This window comes from Schistocerca gregaria, chromosome 4, assembly GCF_023897955.1.
Source record: "Schistocerca gregaria isolate iqSchGreg1 chromosome 4, iqSchGreg1.2, whole genome shotgun sequence".
In the NCBI taxonomy this organism is placed as follows: domain Eukaryota; kingdom Metazoa; phylum Arthropoda; class Insecta; order Orthoptera; family Acrididae; genus Schistocerca; species Schistocerca gregaria.
Genome location: NC_064923.1, coordinates 176554085 through 176578819, shown reverse-complemented (window position 1 = coordinate 176578819; position 24735 = coordinate 176554085). Strand labels below are relative to the sequence as shown.

Sequence of the window (24735 nt, the reverse complement as noted above, 5' to 3'; positions counted from 1 at the left end):
ATTACTGATTTCCGACATAATGTGCATGTCCCTTGATCATTTAATAACTTTTCTTAGTGATAATGAATATTTTTGTGGTGTGCAATTACTGCAGAATCTTTATTGTTATTGCCAGTAGAGAAACTTCCAATTTTGAAATAATAGGGAGCCTGGACCTGGAAGTGGTATGGCATTGGATGTACCAAACTCAGACATTTTATACCTTTATTACTTTTATTTTCAGTTTTTAGTAGATCTTAAATCTTATAAATGTTTATAAGCTCGTCCCAGAGCAGTCAAAAAATTATTCACAGTTACTTAGAATATTATAGAATAACTACCATTTGAACATTTGATGAAAACTTTAAAATTATGTCAATGTTTAAGTCAAGCAATCCTTTAACTTGTGTAATAAGTAAGAAAGTGAATGTTTCAAATAATCCACAAAAGAACTGAAAACAGAAGCATTGTTTAACATTTTTAAAAAATAGACTCACAAGGAGCTGGAAATGAATGCATTAGCCAACTAAGATTGTCGACTTGACTTCAGTCCATGCATCATGCAGTTGCTTGGCTCAGCTGAGGCTCTGGAATGTGTATAGAATATGCATAAAAATTATAGAACAGAAGTACTTTACAGATCATATAGGGATCATTGGTGTTGGCATAATTAATTTAAACCAAGAGAAATTTTCCCCCTTTTAACCCACAAGACCTTTAACGTAAACAGACAAATGAAGATACAAATATTTTTAAACAGTTTGAACTCCTAAACATTCAGTGTAAAACACACAAAAGCTTAAAGAGTCAGCACATGAGTGCTTTAAATACAAAAGATTTTGGAAAAGTTTGATCACCTGAGCTTTCAAAACAAGCCATACATACAATCTGAAAGAACCAATCTCTGTGCTTAATCAGGTAATAATGGAACTAAATTTGACCGAGATGGAGAAAACCAATCCGTATTTTAAAAAAAAGGGCCAAAAGAAAATCCACTAGTGAAAGATAGACAACAAACCTTCGTGAAGTAAGGAATACTGGCGGGATCACATCCATCAATCAAAGCAGTAGAAATGAGGAACTGTACTGACTCAGATGATGCAACACATGCCCATGGAGTTAGACGTAAGCTATGATACATCAAATGATGTAGACATGTTTTTCATGGTAAACAATTGCCAACCACCACATGGCGAGCAGCCTCCATAGTTGGTGAGCTATTCCTATTTGCATTTTGAACATTTAGCGAGATAAGACCCAGCAGGGAGTCATATGTTTGCTCAAATTCCTTCAGAGAGCTGCAAGTCCACACCTCTCGTGGAACACTTGTTAACCCTTATTCTGTGCCCAAAAGCTTTTTTTACTAAAAAAAAAAAGGTGGTGGTGGGGGGGGGGGGGGGTCGGGGAGACGACAATTTTGCCAACCCAACCTTTAACGAGACAGGACGGCTGACTGTTATACCTTGCAGCCTCCACCCGGTGCACAAAGCAATTATTGTTCTTTGTACATTGCCAATTTTCATTAATGCCAATGGAATTAATATTCTCAGCAAGGATGTCATTTACCAGCCACAGATTAGGTACAAATGAGGTGACTGGATGTTGTCATAAGAGTTTTATGCAATGCTATATTAAAGGCAAAATTAAGCCAGTTGATAACTTGGTCCTACTTTGCCTGAGATTGCGCTTGACAAATAATAAGGATGATTTCATATTAAGATTTACTCACTCTGCAAATGACTGCTGCATGTAATAAGGGGTAGTCTTGATATGAGAGACTGCACTGTTTAAAAACATTCTTAAATTTATGGAACAAAAAGATAAGCACATTATTGTTTGCTAGAACCTTTTGTGCCCCAAAAACAGAAAGTATTTCTCCCAGATGTTGGACTGTAGCCCAGGTGTCATAGATATACTCAGAAGTAGCCAAACAAAACCAGTAAATTTGTCAATCACCACAAAAATATATCAGTTGCTATTCTTAGTATGAGAGAAGAGCCCCATGAACAAGTAGCTTATCCTTGGGCCTCTCCATTTGGCTGGAATGTAAGAAGCTCCAGCAGGTGCTAGAATTAGGCTTAACCATTCTACACTCCTGACATTGGCTAACTAACTTCCTAATACAGGAGTTCAGACTCCCCTGAGTCAAATGGTCCTTAAATTTTCATGATGGTTCTCTAAGTACACTAATGTCACCCACACAGGGATTGGTGACAATTCTTAGAAACAGCTGGAATCAGTTCCTTAGGAAGACAAATCTTCAATTTATCATCATAATGGGTATGGTAACACAAAAGGGCTTTGGTAGTAAAATACCCCGAAACCTGTTGGCTGCCCTTAAGTTGCCATTTTATGTAACTCAACTGAGCGGCTTGATCCTGGTTCTCCATCAGATCATTGAGTAATTACTGTTTCTCACAGGTGGGAGTAGAAACAAATGCAGATTCCTTGGTTCCTGGCTGACTTGCAAGGTTTCAATTATTTCTAGCTCACACTGAAACATATAACTGAGAGCATCTGTAATGTAGTTTCAGTACTCGTGATATGTCTAACGTGATAATGGAGGACAGAAACCCTAACAGCCTTGCAGGTGATCCTACCCATTTTATGTGTGAGATATAATTTAAGTTTCTCTGGGCCCAACAAGATAGCCAGGGCTTCCAGCTTACACACCAAATATTTAATTTCACTGGATATTAGGCTCTCAGAGTGTAGGCTGTCAGCTTTCATTCAACATTATAACACTGAAATAATGTGGTGGCTATTCCTGAATAAGAGGTGTCAATCTGGAGAATAAACCCTGCACTCAAAATTGGAATGGCTAAGGCAGGAGCATTACTTGAGGCCATTTTCAAAGCATCATAGCTGGGTGTCAACCCGCTGAAATTTTTTTCCTTGCACTGTAAATGAGTTAAAGGCATGGTCAATTGTAGACAGCGAATTTCATAAAGAAATTCACCATGCCTCTAAATCTGGCCACATCTTAATTTCAGGTAGGGAGAACTCATAGATAGCCTTAGTGTGATCTTGATGTCATCAGATGAGATAATGTATTCCAAAAAGGAGATTTCCGGATGGGCTAAATTAGCCTTGGAAGGTTTCACAGTTAATCCATCACATCATCATCCAGATAATTTTAAACCTATTTAAACTTATGTTCACCTAACACACAATCCAGTAAAGATCACAATACAGTTGCCCCAGTGGCCAAACCAGAAGAGATACAGGTATATTTGAACAAATTCCAATTAGTATAAAATGCAGTAAAAGGCTTCGACTCTTTAATCAGTGGCACCTGACGATAGATCTGATTAAGATTGAGAATGGTAAAATACTGAGCTCCAGCAAATCAAGTGAATCACTTACAGATGATGGCAATGTGACTGATTACAATACCACTGTTTGATTCAGGGTCGGGTAATCTACCACCAGTTGATGACCTGCGCTGTTAGGCTTTGACTCTAGAAAAATGGGAGATCCTTAGTGGAAATGACAGCCTCAGCCTATCTGTTATAAGTTGATCTATGATATTATGTAGTTTCTTCATTTTAGGAGGAGAGAAACAATAGGGAGCTTGATGTACAGGAATTTGGTCAATAAGCTGAACTTGGTACTCAGTGTTATTTGTGACCCCTAATTTGTTGGTAAGGACACAGGGAAATAGATGAAGTAACTCGAGTAATTGTGAGCTTGTGGTTCAATGAGATGAGCCACATCAAAAGGAACAACCTTATCTTCAGCACTAAAACTCCCTGGATATTATCATCATTGCACAACAAATGTCTTTTGTGAGGATGGAATTTAAAATAATATTGTTTACTCATGTAATCTAAACCACAGCCTGTTTTCTTCATGAAGTCACGGTCCAGCTATACATCAGTGGACAATTCTTCCACAACAGTAAACCTTATTGGCCAGGATAACCCATTAATACTCAGACCTACGCAGACTTCACCTAACACAGGCAGTGATCCCCCATTACAGCACCACAGTGCTTGAAACCAGTTGTAAGGAAAATAATGTAGTGATATGAGCATGCTGACAGTACCATTGATAATCTAGCAGAGAAACATAGCCATTTGAATCAAGCACAGCATACGGTTAATGGTGTAAGGTGGTGCAAACAAAGAATAAATCTGAGCTAACAAATGGCCATTACCTTATTGCAAACCTTCTGTGGCCCAACACAGTTCCTACCATGAGCTACCGACCAATGACATCAGCTCATTTTTACCTTGTCTTGCAGTATTAGACAGTTTCATACTAGGTGACCTGACTGACTACAGTGGAAACTAATCCTACTATTAGATTCAAACGTTTTCCCTTATTATGAGTTGACATGTTTCTAGCAAAAAAGGGCTCAAACATTTGTTCACAAGTGCTGTGCTTATCACCACTAAACAGAACGTTCTCTACATCTGTTACCACTTATCTAATTTGGCAAAGGTATCTGGTTTATTAGTGGATAGTGCACAATTCCAGATTTCCAGATGCATACTTGCTAGAATATTACTGTTTCTCTTTCAGAAATCCTAAAGCAAAAAGCTAATATGGCTGTCTAAACATCCGCTATATATCATACAAGTGACTCACTCTGATTTTGAACATAATAAAAATGTTGATTAGCCAGTTCGTTTTTAACTCTATTAATAAACTTTTGTCAAGCAGTTTTTTTACACAAGTGAACCAAAGACTCGCCCTTAACAAGAGCATTTGCTATAATTCTGCACAGTCTACCACAGGCTAACAGGTAAATAATTTGAAATATCGCAGAATTGGCCATTTGAAGAAGCTCGGCCCGGGGTTTGGTAAATGAACATTTGACCGCAAGAGGTCTGTAATCTCACCACTTGTTTCTTTTTAAATGTAAATATGATGAAAAAACGCTGTTGTTGTGACGATACCTCATAGACACGACCTCGTGTATAATGCGTGTGTGAATAAAGAAATTCGTAAAACCAATGCTAGAATAAAACAATTATGCTCTACTTATGCAAAATGCAATGTAGTAGATATTAACGGACTGGCGAAAAATCTGCACACTGAACACGGTGAGCATCTGAATTACCAGGGTAAAAAATTACTCTGTCACGAGATAAGCAAAATTATAAACAAAAGTCACGAACGCAACTGTCTAGTTTTAAAAGACACTATTTCTACGGACACTTATGGACCTCCTTTTTTAGGCAATACGACGTTACAGGGGAAGGAAGGGTAGAAACCACGATAAGGGAAAAATGCAGAAAAGTAATTAATTCAGGTAACTGTGTTGTTTTAGATCAATCGGTGAAAATAAATGAACATACAAGACCTTGTGACATCAAAATACCTTTCTGTGCAGATAACAATGTTCTCCTTTTACATATAAATGTACAATCACTTCGTGGTAAAATCAATGAACTGCAGTACTGACTTGATAAAATTAACTGCAGTATATTATGTATCAGTAACACTGGATGAAAGAGTCTGAAATAGGCTTGTGTGTTCCTCCAGGATATTTGCTAGTTACTAGCTATTGCAGAAGAAGCATTTCACATAGTGGAGTGTCAATCTACGTTAAAAGCAAACTAGATTTAGATTATTCAGTAGTAGACCTTAGCAAAATGTGCCTTGAAGGCATATTTGAAGTAGCTGGTATGGTAATGCACACACAAAAAATTGTAATTGTGTCAGTGTATCGAACTCCAAGATCTGATGAAATAATATTTATAGAAAAAATTAACACTCTAATTTTGCAGTTGTCCAAATATAAACAACATAAAATTATAATTGTAGGGGATATTAACACAGATATAAGGGCAAAGAAGAAAAATGTTATCTATATGGTTAATTCTCTGAAATCACTGAACTATTATTGTCTTAATGAAAAGCCCACCAGACAGTATGCATGTCTTGATAACATAATTAGTAATGTATATAAAGATACTCTTGAATGTGATGTAATAGAATTAGGAATATCAGATCATGCAGGACTATGGCTTCGAATAGAAAATACAAAACTCAACCCTAAAGAAAGACAAGTAACATATAGACTTCTAGGAAAATCCAATGTAAATAACTTGATTAATGAATTACAGGAAATTGATTGGTCTCATAAAATTAATAATAATAAAACAACTGACAAATGCTTTACTATTTTCCTCGCAGAAATTAAGCACATTGTAGAAAAGACGTGCCCCACTGGAAAGTCATAAAACAGGAAATTAATAACATCAATAAAGAAAACAACATCCCTATAGACTGCGATACACTCAATGATTATTTTGTAAATAGTGCCACTACCACTCCACTCAATAATTCTACCACAGATGCAGAAACACTACTCGTTCATACAAAACAGACTAGTGAGAAATTTACTTGGACCCCTATCACCCTAAATGACTTTTGCAAATCGATAAACAAACTAAGCAATTCCAAAACAGAAGACTATTATGGACTCAGTAATTTCATCATAAAGCGTATAGCAAAGGAAATCAAAATGCCACTTCTCTCACTGTCAAACAGAGTACTAGATGAAGGAATTTTTCCAGAATGTCTTAAGCTCACAGTTACACTACCTATGTATAAAAAGGTGATAAAAACCTCCCAAACAACTACAGACCCATATCGATAGTACCAATCATATCCAAAATAATAGAAAATTGTATGCATATGCAGCTATACAGCTATTTTGAAAGCAACATACTACTAAATGAACAGCAATTCGGATTCAGGTCTCACCTATCAACTGTAAAAGCAATTGAAGCTTTGGTGAACAACGTATATGAAGCATATGAAAAGAGGCTGCATATATCTGGAACACTTATTGATCTAAGCAAAGCATTTGATTCAGTGTCTCATGACATAATCATTAAAAACTTAGAATACTATGGTGTTGAAGATATACCACTCACCTTATTCAAATCTTATTTAAGCAATAGGTTACAGCTTGTATATGCAAATAAACAGAGATCAGCAATACTCCCTATAAAAAGAGGAATACCCCAAGGCTCGGTTCTTGGGCCTTTCCTGTTCATTGTCTATATTAACGATTTCTCAAATTATATTCCATGTAAGAATATATTGTACACTGACGATATAACACTAATAACCTCAGGTGACAATTTACAATCTATGCTGGATAACAACAGAGAAATAATGCAAATGACTAGTCACTGGTGTCAGGCCAATCAACTGTGCATAAACAATACAAAAATAGAAGAAATAATTTTTAACCTAAAAGCTACAAAAAGTAAAAATAAAGCAGTGAAACTACTTGGATTGCACATAGACCAAAAACTCTCCTGGGAAGAACACACCAATCACCTGTGCAGCAAACTAGCCTGTGTACTTTTTTTACTGTACAAACAGTGTGAGCAAACAGCTGTTACTCCAGTCATATTTTGCTTTCTTCCATTCCCATCTGGAGTATGGAATTTTGCTCTGGGGTAATTCCTCGGGGGCTAAATGTATTTTCAGATGGCAAAAGAAGGCCATCAGATGTATACTAGGATTAGCACCCAGAGATTCCTGCAGAAACCACTTTAAATATCTCAATGTAATGACAGTACCTAGCATGTACATATATAACTGTTTAATGTATGCTAAAGAAAATCTGGACAAATTTAGCACTAGATGTGATGTACATACACACAATACTAGAAATAGTCGCTTGTTGAATTTTCCTTTCTCGAGGCTAGCTGCTGTACATAATAACTATAAACATTTGGGCATAAAATTTTTCAATAAGTTACCATACTCAGCTCGTACAGCCCCATTTAATAAATTCAAGAGTGTATTGCAAAATTGGTTAAAATGCAGTGAATTCTGTACAATTGAAGAATTCCTAGGAAATACTCTTTATAATATAAGCTTTTGATAAGTGATAAATGTTTTCAATTCTTAAATAAGCTAAATAATTCTGTGTATATAAGTGTTTATTGACCTAACTGTACTCCATTGTAAACTTTGACGAAGCCAATTGTATGAAAAATACTGAAAGGCGAATAAAAATATTCTATTCTATTCTATTCTATCCCAGTCTGGAATAAAAAACATTTGACAGTATTGGATCACTGTTCGCATATGCGACTGTATAACAGCTGGTGAACCTAGCACCATGCTCGGCTTGCAACAGGGTCAAAAGGCTCTGTAAACTGAAGCAGAAAATCAGTACTGAGATCTGAGGATGGTCATCAAGGACTGAAACTGGTCATTGTCAAAAGAATTGATATTGTGATCAAAGACTGAAATAAAAAAATAAAAAAAACATTTGAATGCGCTCTCTCTGCCTAGACAAAACTGTTTAGGCCATCCCTTGACTGTGGAGTATGAAGGGGAAGCATCATTATAAACATCATCCAAGCGAACTTTGATTTCAGCTGGTGTAAGTCATTCTTTTGTCAGAAACTTGAACACTGCAAGATACTCGATTTTATCCACTGTAGCACCTCAAAATGAAACATCTTACTCAAACGAGTGTCATCGTGCGAATGAGGCTAGTAGTGGTCTGTAATTCATGTGTGCATCTACTGACAGATGTCACTAGCTCCCCTGAAAGATATCTTTACCAGATCATGGTGAAATAAGGAAAGATATTTTAACTTCAGGCTGTAAAAGTATGGAACCTACCTCATACCTTGCCAGTGTTATCAGACATAGTACAGGGGTGGTGGTCCAGTGCGCCACACAAGTGTTGATTTATCTCAATCACATTGCCTTCCAATGGTAACGAATGTATCGCAAGCTCATACTGAAATTGTTTTTTGTGAAGTAGAGTACCTCTGTGTACAGTTCCTGTCCATGGCCAATTCCAGCTTTACAGTCACCTGAAACCAGCAAAACAAGCAGTACACTTTGCCAACACAAAACAGCCTGTTCCCTACCATATTTTTTATTTATTTATAAAATCACACACTGTCAGCACCACAAATTGCTGCCACTGAAATGGTAGAGAGCTGGGATCTGGAAGTGGTAAGGTGCTGGGGGTACCAAACACAATGAGTTCATAATATTAATATTTATTTATTTTCCATTTTAAAAAAGTCTTAGATATCTCAAAAATTTAAGAACTTTCCCCAGAGGCACTCAAAACTATTTGCAATTATTTAGAATGATGTTATAGAATAACCACCATTTGAAAAACATTCCAGGAAAAATGCTAAAATTCGTGTGGAAATTTGTAAAGTTCTGGAAACATGTAACTCAAGCAATCCTTTAATTTGCATAACCTGGTAAGAAAATGAATTGACAAAAAAACAGAAAACAGATGCACTGTTAAACAGTTTTGAAACAGAATTACAAGGAGCTCAAAATAAATGCATTAGCCAACATAAGATTACCTGCTTGACCTAAGCCTACGCATCGCACAGTCGCTTGATTCAGTTCACGCTGTAAATTGTACACAGAGTACACATAAAATTTTGCAACAGAATTAAAGATTTTACGTGGGTATCTGACCTTGGCATAATAAATTTAAAGCAAAAGAAACTGTGCCCGTTGAACCCAATAGAGCTTTAAGGTAAACAGACAATTGAATATAAAAATTTCTTACAGCAGTTTGATCACCTAAACATTCAGAATAAAATGTACAAACAGTTTTGAGGAATCAGCAAATGGGTGCTTTAAATACAGATTTTATGAGTTTGAACATCTGAGCATTCAAAATAAGACAAATGTACAATTAAAGAATCATTGCTTAATCAGGTAATACCTGAACTAGAACTGGGCTAAATATGCATCCTTCTACAACTGTCCTAGGAATAAATTGGGCAAGTTCTGATTACCAGGGATGCTGATCAGCATTAAAAACACAGGCCAAAATAACGACCACTAGAGAAAGTTACACAAAGCTGGGCCGAAAATCCAAAACAGATTTCAGTGAGACGACCTCAGCGAAAGAAGAGAGATTTCCAACACTTAAAGGTACACAAAACAAGGTGCTCACCATTTATTTCTTTGCCAGATCATGGTGAAATAAGGATTACTGGCAGACTCACATCAACTAAGATAACAGAAATGGAAACTACTGACCACCCACAACAAGAAGGTAGAGGAAAGCAGTGATTCTTCAGGCAGGATTGCCACACTCTGCATACTAAATTGTCGCCAATCACAACACAGAGTGGGCCTTGGTGCTGGGTGAGTGACCATTTGTTTCCATGTGGAACAGCCAGTGAGGCAATATGCAGCATAGAGCTATGCATGTAATCAAATCCTTCAAAGACCTGTGAGGCTGCTTCCTCACAGGACAAAAGGAAAACTGTTGCTAAAAATCACTAGAGAAGATCAAGTGGCAAGAATCGATATGAGTGCACACATGCCTCACTTTTCCTTTCACAAGATATTTTAATCCTTCTAGTTACCCCCACCCCCTTTTTTCATTACTGTTGAATGTACTTTCTGTTAGTTTAAGAGGAAACATTTTCAAATAATGATTTATTTATTTATTTAGTATATGGTGTACATAGATTAGGTATAACATATAAAAATAATGTATATGAAAGAAAGTGAATGTGCTATTACAGGTCCCAAGCCCAGGGCCCAGATAAAAGAAATCGTAAGAACAAAATTTCATAATAATGAAATAGTGTAGATTAAGAATGAAACACTCAGAGAGAGAGAGAGAGAGAGAGAGAGAGAGAGAGAGAGAGAGAGAGAGAGAGACTCTTAGATACTCTGGAAAAAAAAAGTTTTATGCACATCTTCTCATAATGAACTCCAATAGACTAACTAAATGAATTTTTGGTTTCTTCCATAACTGAATAACTAAACTTAGTTGGTTTACAGAAATTTAAAAAGTTCTAAGACAATTAAAAGTTTCAGGAAAGTCATACTTGACTGAATAACTCAAATAAGTACTAACGACAAAAATAAGGTTCCAAGACAGATTTAAAATGAAGTTGAAATCCTTCATCTCAGAAGAGAAATGAAGAGGAGGAGGTCAGAGAGAATGAAGAAATACTGGACACAAAGGAAGGGGAAACATACACAGAAATGATAGATTCATCTTACTCCTAAGAGGGTGAAATGAAAGGAGAAGATGGAGGAGGAGGATGAGGAGGAGAAAGAGTGGAAGAGTTTCACAGTGTAGTCACGAGGATAAAACAAATCATAACAAACTGTGTATATTTAAAATTTAAAGTTGAAGCCATTAATCCAGTCCAGTACAGAGCGCAATGCTTCGAAGAAATCACTTTTTTTCTTGTGGTTATGCTGTAACGGCATTCAGTAACATTGTGATGAATGGGCTGAGGAGGTTCTCTGCAGTTGTGGTTCAGTATTTGTTTTTTTTTTCATTTGTAGATTGTGTCACAATAGATGCCATGGACATTATTATTTTATTGAGGGTTTTCCGTATGTGGTGAGGCAGTTTCATTTCTGGTAGCAGTGAAGTAGGGTCAATAATAGATTGAGCTTGTCCCAGTTATAAGAGTTTTCATGTTCTCCTCCACATGTCATTAACTACGAAACTGTCCCTTAAAAATGGTTCTGCTAATGGTAGTGGGGGAAACATAGACTTTAGCCTCTATACAGAAGCATCAGCTATGTCACTGTGCAGTGGAAGATGGGGACTGCCTCAAATTTGGTTGAATTCCTTTACTTACTTTTCTTGTTTGTAAATATGAGGGGCAAAAATATGGGCCGAACTGGTAGCCAATGTAGGGTAGTGTTTCTTTAGACAGCCACTAATCATTCTCATGATCCCTATCATTTTGGTCTGTCTTTTTCACATGGTGGCTGTTTAACCAGAATGGAGGGCGGTATTGGCCAACAGGGTAAACAATGTTTCACGTAAATTAGATGAGATAGAAGTACTAGTAACAGCATAATTATCACATATATTTATTGTGACAGAACATGGTGTAAAAGAAAATGAAATTATTGTTTACAACATACACGAATATGAAAAAGTGGACTACTTCTGCAGATGTCAACATAAAGGTGGATTAGTTGAACCATGGACCTTACCGTTGGTGGGGAGGCTTGCGTGCCTCAATGATACATATAGCCGTACCGCAGGTGCAACCACAACAGAGGGGTATCTTTTGAGAGGCTAGACAAACATGTGGTTCCTGAAGAGGGGCAGCAGCCTTTTCAGTAGTTGCAGGGGCAACAGTCTGGATGATTGATTGATCTGGCCTTGTAACACTAATCAGAACGGCCTTGCTGTTCTGGTACTGTGAACGGCTGAAAGCAACGGAAAACTACAGCCGTAATTTTTCCTGAGGGCCTGCAGCTTTACTGTATGATTAAATGATGATGGCGTCCTCTTGGGTATAATATTCCGGAGGTAAAATAGTCCCCCACTCGGATCTCCAGGCGGGGACTACTCAGGAGAAAGAAAACTGGCATTCTATGGATCGGAGTGTGGAATGTCAGATCCCTTAAATGGGCAGGTAGGTTAGAAAATTTAAAAAGGGAAATGGATAGGTTAAAGTTGGATATAGTGGGAATTAGTGAAGTTCAGTGGCAGGAGGAACGAGACTTTTGGTCAGGTGAATACATGGTTATAAATACAAAATCAAATAGGGGTAATGCAGGAGTAGGTTTAATAATGAATAAAAAATAGGAGTGCGGGTAAGCTAGTACAAACAGCATAGTGAACGCATTATTGAGACACGAATTGTACTACAGTAGTACAAGTTTATATTCCAACTAGCTCTGCAGACGATGAAGAAATTGATGAAGTGTATGATGAGATAAAAGAAATTATTCAGGTAAAAGAAATTATTCAGATAGTGAAGGGAGACGAAAAGTTAATAGTCATGGGTGACTGGAATTTGAGAGTAGGAAAAGGGAGAGAAGGAAACATAGTAGGTGAATGTGGATTGGGGGTAAGAAATGAAAGAGGAAGCTGTCTGGTAGAATTTTGCACAGAGCATAACTTAATCATAGCTAACACTTGGTCCAAGAATCATAAAAGAAGGTTGTATACATGGGATAATCCTGGAGATACTAGAAGGTATCAGATAGATTAAATAATGGCAAGACAGAGATTTAGGAACCAGGTTTTAAATTGTAAGACATTTCCAGGGGCAGATGTGGACTCTGACCACAATCTATTGGTTATGAACTGTAGATTAAAACTGAAGAAACTGCAAAAAGGTGGGAATTTAAGGAGATGGGATGTGGATAAACTGACTAAACCAGAGGTTGTACAGAGTTTCAGAGAGAGCATAAGGGAACAATTGACAGGAATGGGGGAAAGAAATACAGTAGAAGAAAAATGGCTAGCTTTGAGGGATGAAATAGTGAAGGCAGCAGAGGATCAAATAGGTAAAAAGACGAGGGCTAGTAGAAACCCTTGGGTAACAGAAGAAATATTGAATTTAATTGACAAAAGGAGAAAATATAAAAATGCAGTAAATGGAGCAGGCAAAAAGGAATACAAATGTCTAAAAAATGAGATCGACAAGAAGTACAAAATGGCTAAGCAGGGATGGCTAGAGGACAAATGTAAGGATGTAGAGACATATCTCAGTAGAGGTAAGATAGATACTGCCTACAGGAAAATTAAAGAAACCTTTGGAGAAAGGAGAACCACTTGCGTGAATATCAAGAGCTTTGATGGAAACCCAGTTCTAAGCAAAGAAGGGAAAGCAGAAAGATGGAAGGAGTATATAGAGGGTCTATACAAGGGTGATGTACTTGAGGACAATGTTATGGAAATGGAAGAGAATGTAGATGAAGATGAAATGGGAGATACGATACTGCATGAATAGTTTGACAGAGCACTGAAAGACCTAAGTTGAAACAAGGCCCCGGGAGTAGACAACATTCATTGGAAATACTGACAGCCATGGGAGAGACAGTCCTGACAAAACTCTACCATCTGGTGAGCAAGATGTATGAGACAGGTGAAATACCCTCAGACTTCAAGAAGAATATAATAATTCCAATCCCAAAGAAAGCAGGTGTTGACAGATGTGAAAGTTAGCGAACTATTAGTTTAATAAGTCACAGCTGCAAAATACTAACGCGAATTCTTTACAGACGAATGGAAAAACTGATAGAAGCCGACCTTGGGGAAGATCAGTTTTGATTCTGTAGAAATGTTGGAACATGTGAGGCAGTATTGACCCTCCAGCTTATCCTAGAAGCTAGATTAAGAAAAGGCAAACCTACGTTTCTAGCATTTGTAGACTTGAAGAAAGCTTTTGACTATGTTGACTGGAATACTCTTCAAATTCTGAAGGTGGCAAGGGTAAAATCCAGGGAGCGAAAGGCTATTTACAATTTGTACAGAAACCAGATGGCAGTTAGAAGAGTCGAGGGACATGAAAGGGAAGCAGTGGTTGGGAAGGGAGTGAGACAGGGTTGTAGCCTTTTTTATTCAATCTGTATATTGCACAAGCAGTAAAGGAAACAAAAGAAAAATTTGGAGTACGTATTAAAATCCATGGAGAAGAAATAAAAACTTTAAGGTTTTCCAATGGCATTGTAATTCTGTCAGAGACAGCAATGGACTTGGAAGAGCATTTGAACGGAATGGACAGTGTCCTGAAAGGAGGGTATAAGATGAACATCAACAAAAGCAAAATGAGGATAATGGAATGTAGTCGAGTTAACTCGGATGATGTTGGGGGAATTAGATTAGGAAATGAGACACTTAAAGTAGTTAAGGAGTTTTGCTATTTGGGGAGCAAATTACTGAGGATGGTCGAAGTAGAGAGGATTTAAAATGTAGACTGGCAATGGCAGGGAAAGCATTTCTGAAGAAGAAAAATTTGTTAACATCGAATATAGATTTAAGTGTCAGGAAGTCGTTTCTGAAAGTATTTGTATGGAGTGTAGCCATGTATGGAAGTGAAATGTGGATGATAAATAGTTTAGACAAGAAGAGAATAGAAGCTTTGGTAATGTGGTGCTACAGAAGAATGCTGAAGATTAGATGGGTTGATCACATAACTAATGAGGAGGTATTGAATAGAATTGGGGAGAAGAGGAGCTTGTGGCACAACTTGACTAGAAGAAGGGATCTGTTGGTAGGACATGTTCTGAGACATCGAGGGATCACCAATTTAGCATTGGAGGGCAGCGTGGAGGGTAAAAATCTTAGAGGGAGACCAAGGTATGAATACACTAAGCAGATTCAGAAGGATGTAGGCTGCAGTAGGTACTGGGAGATGAAGAAGCTTGCACAGGATAGAGTAGCATGGAGAGCTGCATGAAACCAGTCTCAGGACTGAAGACAACAACAACAACAACAACAACAACAGTTGCAGTATGTGTACGTGATGAAATGAGAGATAGCATACCGTGGGCAGTGGACAACTGTACAGAAATACTATTTGAATCAGCAGCAGCACAGACAACATTCAAAGGGGAAAAGTGATTTATATTAGGCATATACAGATCACCAGACAGTTGGTAAATGTTTTTTTTTAAAGGAGCTAGAAGTTCTGTTAGAATTGCTGTTAGGCAATTCACGTACATAATAGTTGTGGGTGATCTAAATATTAACACACTGAAAGCAAGCTGTTATACAAGGAATTTCAGTGATATAATCAACACTTATTATCTAATCTGCCATTAAATAATCCCACAAGGTGTAGTAGAGGTACAGAGATATTAATAGATTGTGTAATTACCATATACTGCAATACGGACAGGAAGTAGTGGTCATAAACACAGCCATTGTTGACCACCATTGGGCATTAATAAAGGTATCAGATAAGGTAACAATGTCAGAAAACATCTTCAAAGAGTTCTGACAAATAAAGCAAACAAACTTATGGTATCTACAAAGATTAATGCACTCTAAAGACCAGAGTGATATATGTACCAAACAGCAAATGTAAATAACACATGGGAATCATTCTCCAAAACATTATCTTATTATATATATCTTGCATGTTAATATCATCAAAATTTGCACTATTGTCCTGGATTGACACCAAACCTCAATACAGGTCTCATGAAAGGAGGACATGTGACACTGTTGGTGTTATTCAAGAGGAGTAGGATATTTGCTGGCTGTAGGTTTCATCTTATCACTTATCATTCAACACAGACATCCATTACAGGCACCTACCCTCAAAGATACACTTAAGACTCAACTTTTATAAATAGAATGGAAAGGGGCCATTGTGCACTGATAGTACTTTCCAGTTGGGTAGCTTAACCAGCCCGTTGGCAGGTTTCCCAGCTAACAATGCCATATGACTCTTTTTCTTTCTGTCCTGGGCAGAGAACATTCCAATGGTTTATACGTTTTTGACCAACCATTGCTGATATTTCCGTGCTTTTGTATTTTGTGAATGGGACTTTGTCCAATATACTTTTGTGAAACATTTTGAATAAATTGTCCCAGATATTTACTGCTATACATCCAGTGAAAGCATTCATGAGAATTACAACTAGCTGCAACATACGGATGTACTTCCTTGTCTGTTTATGATAAGTCATATGTTACTCAGTGCTCCTACTGAGGGACGTGACAGTGGTGGCAAAGGCACTGGTCTCTCATTCAGGAGGTGCAGGGTTCAAACTCACATCAGTTCATCCAGAAGTTAGTATATTGTTTCTCCACTATTAAGTTCATGGCAAGTAGCAATGCTCATTCTAAAGCTGCATAACAACTCTTAGTGTACTGTAAACAAATCTCTGTTGTGACGTGAGTGGGCAAATACTTTCTTTGAAAAGTACCTATGGAGTCATGTGAATATTAAGCTATTTAATGTAAGTGAGAAAGCAACAGCTTTATTTGAAATAATGGTTTCCTTGCTGCTAACAAAGAAATGTGGATAGTCATTGAAATACTGAGTTTTTGTCAGAATCTGAAATAGGAAGAGAATTTTTTTCAGAGAGTCCAGTATGTTAACTGTTGGTCCTCTCACTTTTGAAAGGTTGAAAAAAATGCTACAGATTAATAACCAGTTGAATCTTTCAATATTGTTATTAATGTGAAGTTCACGAATATATAAGCTTTGCAATATATCTAAAAACAAAGATGATGTGACTTACCAAACAAAACCGCTGGCAGGTCGATAGACACACAAACAAACACAAACATACACACAACATTCTAGCTTTCGCTTGCTTCTTCAGGAAAGAGGGAAGCAGAAGGAAAGACGAAAGGATGTGGGTTTTAAGGGAGCAGCTTTAGAATGAGCATGGCTACTTGCCATGAAGTTAAAAGTGGAGAAACAATATACTAACTTCCCACTAACACCAACCTGTCAGAACTCCGGAGATGGGAACTTGCCCTTCAGTATATCCTCTCTTCTCGATATCCGCCAGGCCTCAACCTCTGCTAATTTCAAGTTGCTGCCGCTCATACCTCACCTGTCTTTCAACAACTTCTTTGCCTCTGTACTTCCGCCTCAACTGACATCTCTGCCCGAACTCTTTGCCTTTACAAATTACAAATGTCTGCTTGTGTCTGTGTATGTGCGGATGGATATGTGTGTGTGTGCGCGAGTGTACACCTGTCCTTTTTTCCCCCTAAGGTAAGTCTTTCCGCTCCCGGGATTGGAATGACTCCTTACCCTCTCCCTTAAAACCCACATCCTTTCATCTTTCCCTTTCCTTCCCTCTTTCCTGAAGAAGCAACCATTGGTTGCGAAAGCTAGAATTTTGTGTGTACGTTTGTGTTTGTTTGTGTGTCTATCGACCTGTCAGCACTTTTGTTTGGTAAGTCACATCATCTTTGTTTTTAGATATATTTTTCCCACGTGGAATGTTTCCCTCTATTATATTTATAAGCTTCTCAATAGATCTTTATGATTTTCTCCATCATGGGTATGGAAACACAAAAGCTGATTAGTTAGTGTGTACACTCATGTTCAGAAAAGACAGAACACTTTGAATGATTAGAGGTAGGACATTTATATTCACAGGACGTGTACATTAATAGCATGTTCTGCAGAAATGTTTAGCATTTCAGTCTCCTCGGTTCAGCATGTTTCCTGTTGCCTATCAGGCACAGGTCCACCATGGGCCCTAGTAACTTGTTCCACGTGTAATGGCTTTGACATGTATAATGCACGAATGGCATCCTGTGGTATAGCCATCCCTCCCGCATTCACCTGGTTTCAAAGTTCATCTGTGGTGGTTGGCATTCGGTCACAGCGCTGTGCCCATCGTTTCACCATACCGCACACATTTTCGATTGGTGACAAGGCTGATGATCTGGTAGGCTAGGACGAAAGGCTGGCATCCTGTGACACCAAGAAGGCATGCATTCGTGCAGCAAGATGTGCCTTGCATTGTCTTGCTGAAAAATGGCATCTGGGGTGTTGTGCAGAAAGGGTACAGCTACAGGCTGAAGGATGTCATTCACGTAGGTCACACTAGTCACAGTGGCCTTGACAATCACTAACTGTGATTTGTTGGTGAACGCAATAGCATCCCAAACCCTAAGACCTTGAGTTGGCACTGTATGTCCTGTGCGAATGCAGTCACTGTGGTGCCACTCCCCTGCCTGTGGCAAACCAAGAAGCAGCCATCATTTTCAAACAAACAAAATCTGGATCTGTCCGAAAACACTATATGATGCCATTTCTGGCCCCAGTGACATCATATCATACACCATTGCCATCTAGCATGCTTCTACACATTTGTCAAAAGTAGGCAGAGAAGTGGAAGATACATATGTAACCCATGCTATAATAAACAATGATAGACTGTCTCCCCTGATAGTGTATGTTGTGTTACACTGTTCCATTGTTGCTCCAGAGCCAAGGAGGATGTAGATTCTGTCCTGCAATGCCATTTGGATGAGATGTCAATCTTCTCAGGGGGTGATCTGGGTGGTCCAACCTGACCCATCTCATAGTGTTCATGGCCTTCTGTGAACCCCTCTCCACCCACCTGTTGCACTCCCAAAACACTTCATCGCAAATGAGCAGCAATTTCCCAGAAGGATGCACCACATTCCCTCATGCCAATTGTGTGCCCTCTTTCAAACTCACTGATTTGATGGTACGCTTTGTGCCTATCTGCACGGCATCCTGCACATCTGCTCAAGTCACATTGAACCATTGTCTTCAGTTTATGGCAACAATGAGAGCTAAAGGCACATTTTACCAGTAGGTAGTGTTGTGCTGTGATATCTATGTTGACCTTGAACCCATAGGCCATGTGTTTCAAATACTTATCATTTCTGCAGAACATACTAATGTACATGTCCTGTGACTATGAATGTCCTACCTGTATTTGTTCAAGATGTTCTGTTTTTTTTTCTCTAAACATGAGTGTGTACTCCGGAATGATAAAATTTTTTCTGTGTTTTTGGACACTGTGTGTGTGTGTGTGTGTGTGTGTGTGTGTGTGTGTGTGTGTGTGTGTGTCCTCATACAACTGTAAACTGTCAATGCTGAAATACACTTTTCTTTCACCAGATCATGAGAATTTTTATCATGGACGAGTGTTTGGTGAAGTAACTTCTGATGTCACTGCGCATCTTGAGGATGGAATGATGACTGCTACAGTCCATGTTGCAGATGAAACATATCATATAGAGGTAAGTAAAAGTTGTGATTTTCTAATGAGTCCTTCACAAATCAGTGCTTACATATGAGCAAGCTTGAGCAGAAATGAATAATCAGTGACTGTAACATTGATAATAATGGATGACATTTTGGTTCAAACAAGGCAATCTTCAAGGTCAGTGATATTTGAGTGGAGTCAGTGAATAGATGATGTTGATGTCAGGCAACTGGCTGGAATTGGACTGTGCAATTTGAACACCGACAAGGGGAAGGCCTCAGACATGGCCAGCCGATTCGGCTCAAATTTGGCAGATCGCTTGTGTACAACCTAAAATGAAGGAATCTAAGATATTTTAGGTCAACACACCCTCGTTTTTGAGAAAGTCACCCCTAAAGGTTATGACGAGCAATCGACTCAAAATTGGTGGGATCGATAGATAATTATAAATAGAGCATTTTTCATCAGGTATGGGGTCCGAAAACGCATACTTTTTCAGAAATCAATGTAAGAAACTTTCACAACTTCTGCTTTTGTACCCATAGGGTAAACGCTTTTTGCCGACAGCACCAATAGCACAAAAGCCAAGGTAACTACCAGGGAATCGGATGACCCGAGTTTGAATCTTGAAGAAACTTACTGAATGTTCTTCTTTTAGTTTGTATTTTTCCATATCTCAATTGATAGGGATAGGAGGGTTCATAAGGTTAGTAAATCAATAAGGAATGATAATAATAATGTAGGTAAATAAATTTCTCAAACCTCTTGGGATAATAAACAACTAAAATGTTGCTCCAGGTCACTTTACAACGGCTCTTCCAGTCACTGTTACGTGTCCTCACTTTTCTTCGAACAACTAGATGGATGGTATTTGTCATATAAACACTCGAAACAAATATACTCACGGCACCAAGAACATCTAATGAATACAATCTTTCGACAGATACACTGTTCCTTCCGAAGAGTCGGCGGAAAATAAACTTGGTTTACATTTAGAAATATGTATTTTTTGGGAATTAATTTTGACGCATACCACACATACGATATCATTGCCTGAAAAATCTGTGCTGAAAGTTGGTTATGAATTATGCTGTGAATATTATTGCATACGTGTGGTTGTGCAATTCCCGCTGGGTTTCCAGAAGCACACTGCAATTTTGAAACCAGGAAATAAAGTTTTTAACCTGGTGATAGAAATAAACATCACACGGCCGGCACACAGGTGTGAAGTTTGGTGGTGTTACTTTTACTGTGCACGTCGGCTGACCCTCGCCATCTATAAGCATTGTGTCATATATTGTAGTATTAATTTTTGCACTCCAGAAATCCAATATTATGTTGGACAAAACTTATCAGAAACATATGGTTTTAAAACATTCTAAAGAAATGTTTTGTATATTGCATTTGTCAGTTTCCCGGATTTGGAGCAGGTAATTTAAACATTTTTCAAGGAGTAGGTTAAACGATTGATCTCTTCTATAACCTGAGGACCAAATGTAACATTCATTTCTTGTAAACACAGGAAAACCTTAGGCAACACTTTTCCAGTGGCTGTGATGGCATATTGCACCATCTACGAATGTGTTAGTTTGTTTTTACTACCAACTGCGACAAGGGTTCGTTTTTCTCCCTTATGCGATAACGTGCATCTAATGTTCAGCCGATACTCGCATCCTGTTTGATCGGTGTTGATCACATAATCACGATTAAAACCAGTCATATGTGATGCCATTTGCGTGCCGAAAAGAGCTGCCACTTTCTGTATATCTTCTATATTTTATACCCTTTTATGAGAGACGTATTTAGTGATGTGCCATTGACGAATTTTATACTCAGATTTGAAATTTCTTGCCCAAGATAATAATGCAGCAAACATAAAATCCTTGTTGGCTGCACCTGCAGCCCACTCCTGAAGTATTCTCGTTGTTACATTCTCATTACTACAACGAGATTCGACAAATCAGTCATATATCCATTTATTTATCGCCTGGTATTTGTCGTATCTTATCCCTCCTTTCACGATATCACTTTCCCACATTTTCAAGTCCTTCTACCTTTTCAGGGCTTTTGTTGCTCCATTCTTTTGCACTGTTTGTAAGTTCCAAGGATACATGGATAGCACTACCACCTTTACTTTTACTTCAAGGGGTATAGCGCCGTAGTTCAGTCGTTTAGTAATCGGTTCGTAATACTCATCGGGAACAGATGAAGCACATATTCCTAGTGACTTGGAGATTTCCAAAGTGTTATGACCTTTTTTCGATTCACTAGTTGGGATATTTTCCACTGAATCACTTTCTGCTTAGTCTTCAGTATCAACAAAAGTCATTCTGTTGATCAGCTCCAAAAATCGCTGGACGATATACTCTCCTATCAATCTGGAATGTCAAGAAACAGAACTGCCAGCTTCCGGTAGTGCATTGGTAATGCATCTGTCTTGCAACACTTTTACAAACCAAAACACAGCGTTGGTAACTTCCCGCTTGCCATCATCTGTGACAGGCTCCTAACTACATACTACAGTGCTAGTCGAAGGGTGTACATCCTCCATTATTCAGATTATGCACCTGAAAGATATGACACAACAAACAATAACTAGTTACTACGGCATAAACAGACGAGCTAATTACTACAAACTACAGACAGTACTCATCATATGTTACTTACAGAAGAACACTGTATTCATTCACAAAACGCATTTCATTCGGCGCATTAACAATGGATAAATTACTACATGCATCTGCACGGTTTGTGGCAGCCTAATGACTAAAACAACTACTTCCAATTGACTTCTGTAAGGCTCATGCTGGACACTTTCACTCCTCCTCACTATGACATGACGAAGAGGCACCCGGGACAACATAATTCTCCTTGCGTGCATTCTGTCCCATACCTCGCTGTAAACAAGCGTCATGCGCTTGGCTGTCTGTGATCCCTCGTGAGGAATTCACAGCACTTTTACTCGAAGTTGTTTTATGTGACAAGGCTTAAAAGTTTAATACTTTACACAACTCATGGCGTTTGAGAAATTAGTTTGCCTACCGTATTATTATCATTCCTTATTTTTACTTACCTTAGTAACCCTCCTATCCCTATCAATTGAGATATGGAAAAATACAAACGAAAAGAACAACATCCAGTAGGTTTTTTCGAGATTCAAACCCAGGTTTTCCGATTCCCTGGCAGTTACCTTGCCATTGCGCCAATCGCCACTGTGGGCACAGAAGCGGCAGCTGTAACAGTATGTTACATCGATTTCTGGAAAAGTATGCGTTTTCAGACCACATACCTGATGATGAAAAATGCGTTATTTACAATTATATATCGATCCCGCCAATTTAGGGTTGATTGCTCGTCATAAACTTTAGGGATGATTTTCTCAAAAATGCGGAGGTGTTGATCTAAAAAATCTTAGAGTCCTTCATTTTAGGTTGTATACAAACGACCTACCAAATCTGAGCCGAATTGGTTGGCCGTGTCTGTGGCCTTCCCCTTGTGAGTGGGTTGACTGCCTCTTGTCCATATGGCCATAAGGGACTTGACAACTGCTAGTCCTGTACATGATTGCTTGGCGTCAAATAGACCTATCCATTCCTTACTAAGGAATTATCATCTGGCGTAGTGCACATGAAGTAAAGTAAGTGTGTATTCAGCAGATTCCTTCCACCTTTCACTGCTTTGGCCAACAGTGTGCTGGTGAGCTTAATGGCAAAATCTAGGTTTTTCACTGGTGACTCCCGGAAGCTGCTCTGCAGGGGTTGCCATTTACCTATTAAACACAACAGTAGTGATGACATTTAATGACATTGTGGACAGATATCAGGTGTCATCACATTATCTTCCACCAGAATAATGTCTGATAATTTGTGGTAAAGACTGAGCAAACATATTGAAGAACAATGGATATCTTATTTGCCTGGCCTGTTGCACATTGAACATTCTTGAGATGTGTCTGGTCACAAAATTGTTAAGCAAGATCCTCCAGTAACCACTGTTGATGCATTATGTAACAGCATAAAAACCAATGGAGAGAAATTCCACAGGCCTTCCTTGTCATAACATTTAGAGGCTCTGATCACAGTTTATATGCACTTAAACATACAATGAGTTCTCAGAATGAGGGACTATATACAGATTTCCAATCACAACCATTTGTGCACTGTCATATGGCCCTACCCAATCTTTGCCATGTAAGTATCATCTAGGGTAGTGCACTTTAAGTAAAGTAAGCATGTATTCAGCAGAAGTGAGCAGCAAGAATATTGTGCAAATAGATTACTGTATACAGAATTAAATTTCACTTTGCAGCAGTGTGTGTGCCGATGTGAAACTTCCTGACAGATTAAAGCTGGGCCTCGAACCTGGGACATTTGTATTTTGTGGGCAAATGCTCTACTATCGCAGCTCATGATATGTCATCACAGCTTTACTTTTGCAGAAATCTGGTTAAGGATCTTGAAATTTGCCAGTACTTTTATTCAAAAATCAGTTTCAGCTGAACTGTGGTGCACACAATCTGAAAACAAGGTGCAAAAATAATTTTTATTGAGTCTTTGCCTATGTACCTAGATTCAAACCAGAATTATGTACTCTGGTGCAAAGCTATTTAACAATCCCTCACCTAATATGAAGCAAGAAATTGGGAATCCTACCAAATCAAAAGAAAATTAAAAATTTCTCTGTAGTAGGTCTTTTTCAGGTTATCTGTATGCCTAGATCCAGGGACTGGAAAGTTCTTTCAGCTAATTGTTAAAAAAAGTTTGTTGTAAAGCTGCATGGCAGGCCACTGTTGCAAAAGATTTAGGAGATAAAGGTGCCATTGTAATAAAGTAAATATTAAGCTCATAACAGGAGACCAACAATAGGTGTTTAATATAACTCAGTAGGCAGCAGCTGTTATCAAACGATAGTCTTATCTCTACAGTTTATTTGATTAAATTTAGGGGTCATAGGCATGAATAGTGTGGCTCAGTGTGTAAATGCCAGACTATGGATGTAAAGGTGTCAGATTCATTGCCTGGTCCTAGGATGTTTATCTGCCACCACCATTTCTTTAATCCTCTGGCATTAATTGTTAATGTCACATAGGCCAGGTTGCACTGTGGTTTTGAGTTCACATCAAACTGTTCCTCCCACCATAACTGGCTCGATAAGTCAGTTTAAATGTTCGAAGAAGGCACATGTATATCACCTTCAATAGGACCACCCTTAGTCAATCACTGTGGTGTTCAAACCAGCCTTTTGTTTTATAACAGTTTTACCTTGAACAGGAACAGCAGCAAGTACTGTAGTGATAGTTTATTGTTAATACATAGACGGATTATAGATGTATACCTTGTCTTA

General features: G+C 38.2%; 1 protein-coding gene across 1 annotated transcript in view; it reads left to right on the top strand.

Moving 5' to 3' along the window:
* The window catches only part of LOC126267245 (ADAM 17-like protease), a 146441-nt gene that overhangs the window by 41187 nt on the left and 80519 nt on the right, over positions 1 to 24735 (top strand). The window contains exon 4 of the mRNA XM_049972253.1: positions 19305 to 19426. Within this exon, the coding sequence (XP_049828210.1) occupies positions 19305 to 19426 (122 nt within the window). The remainder of the gene's footprint in view (positions 1 to 19304; positions 19427 to 24735) is intronic.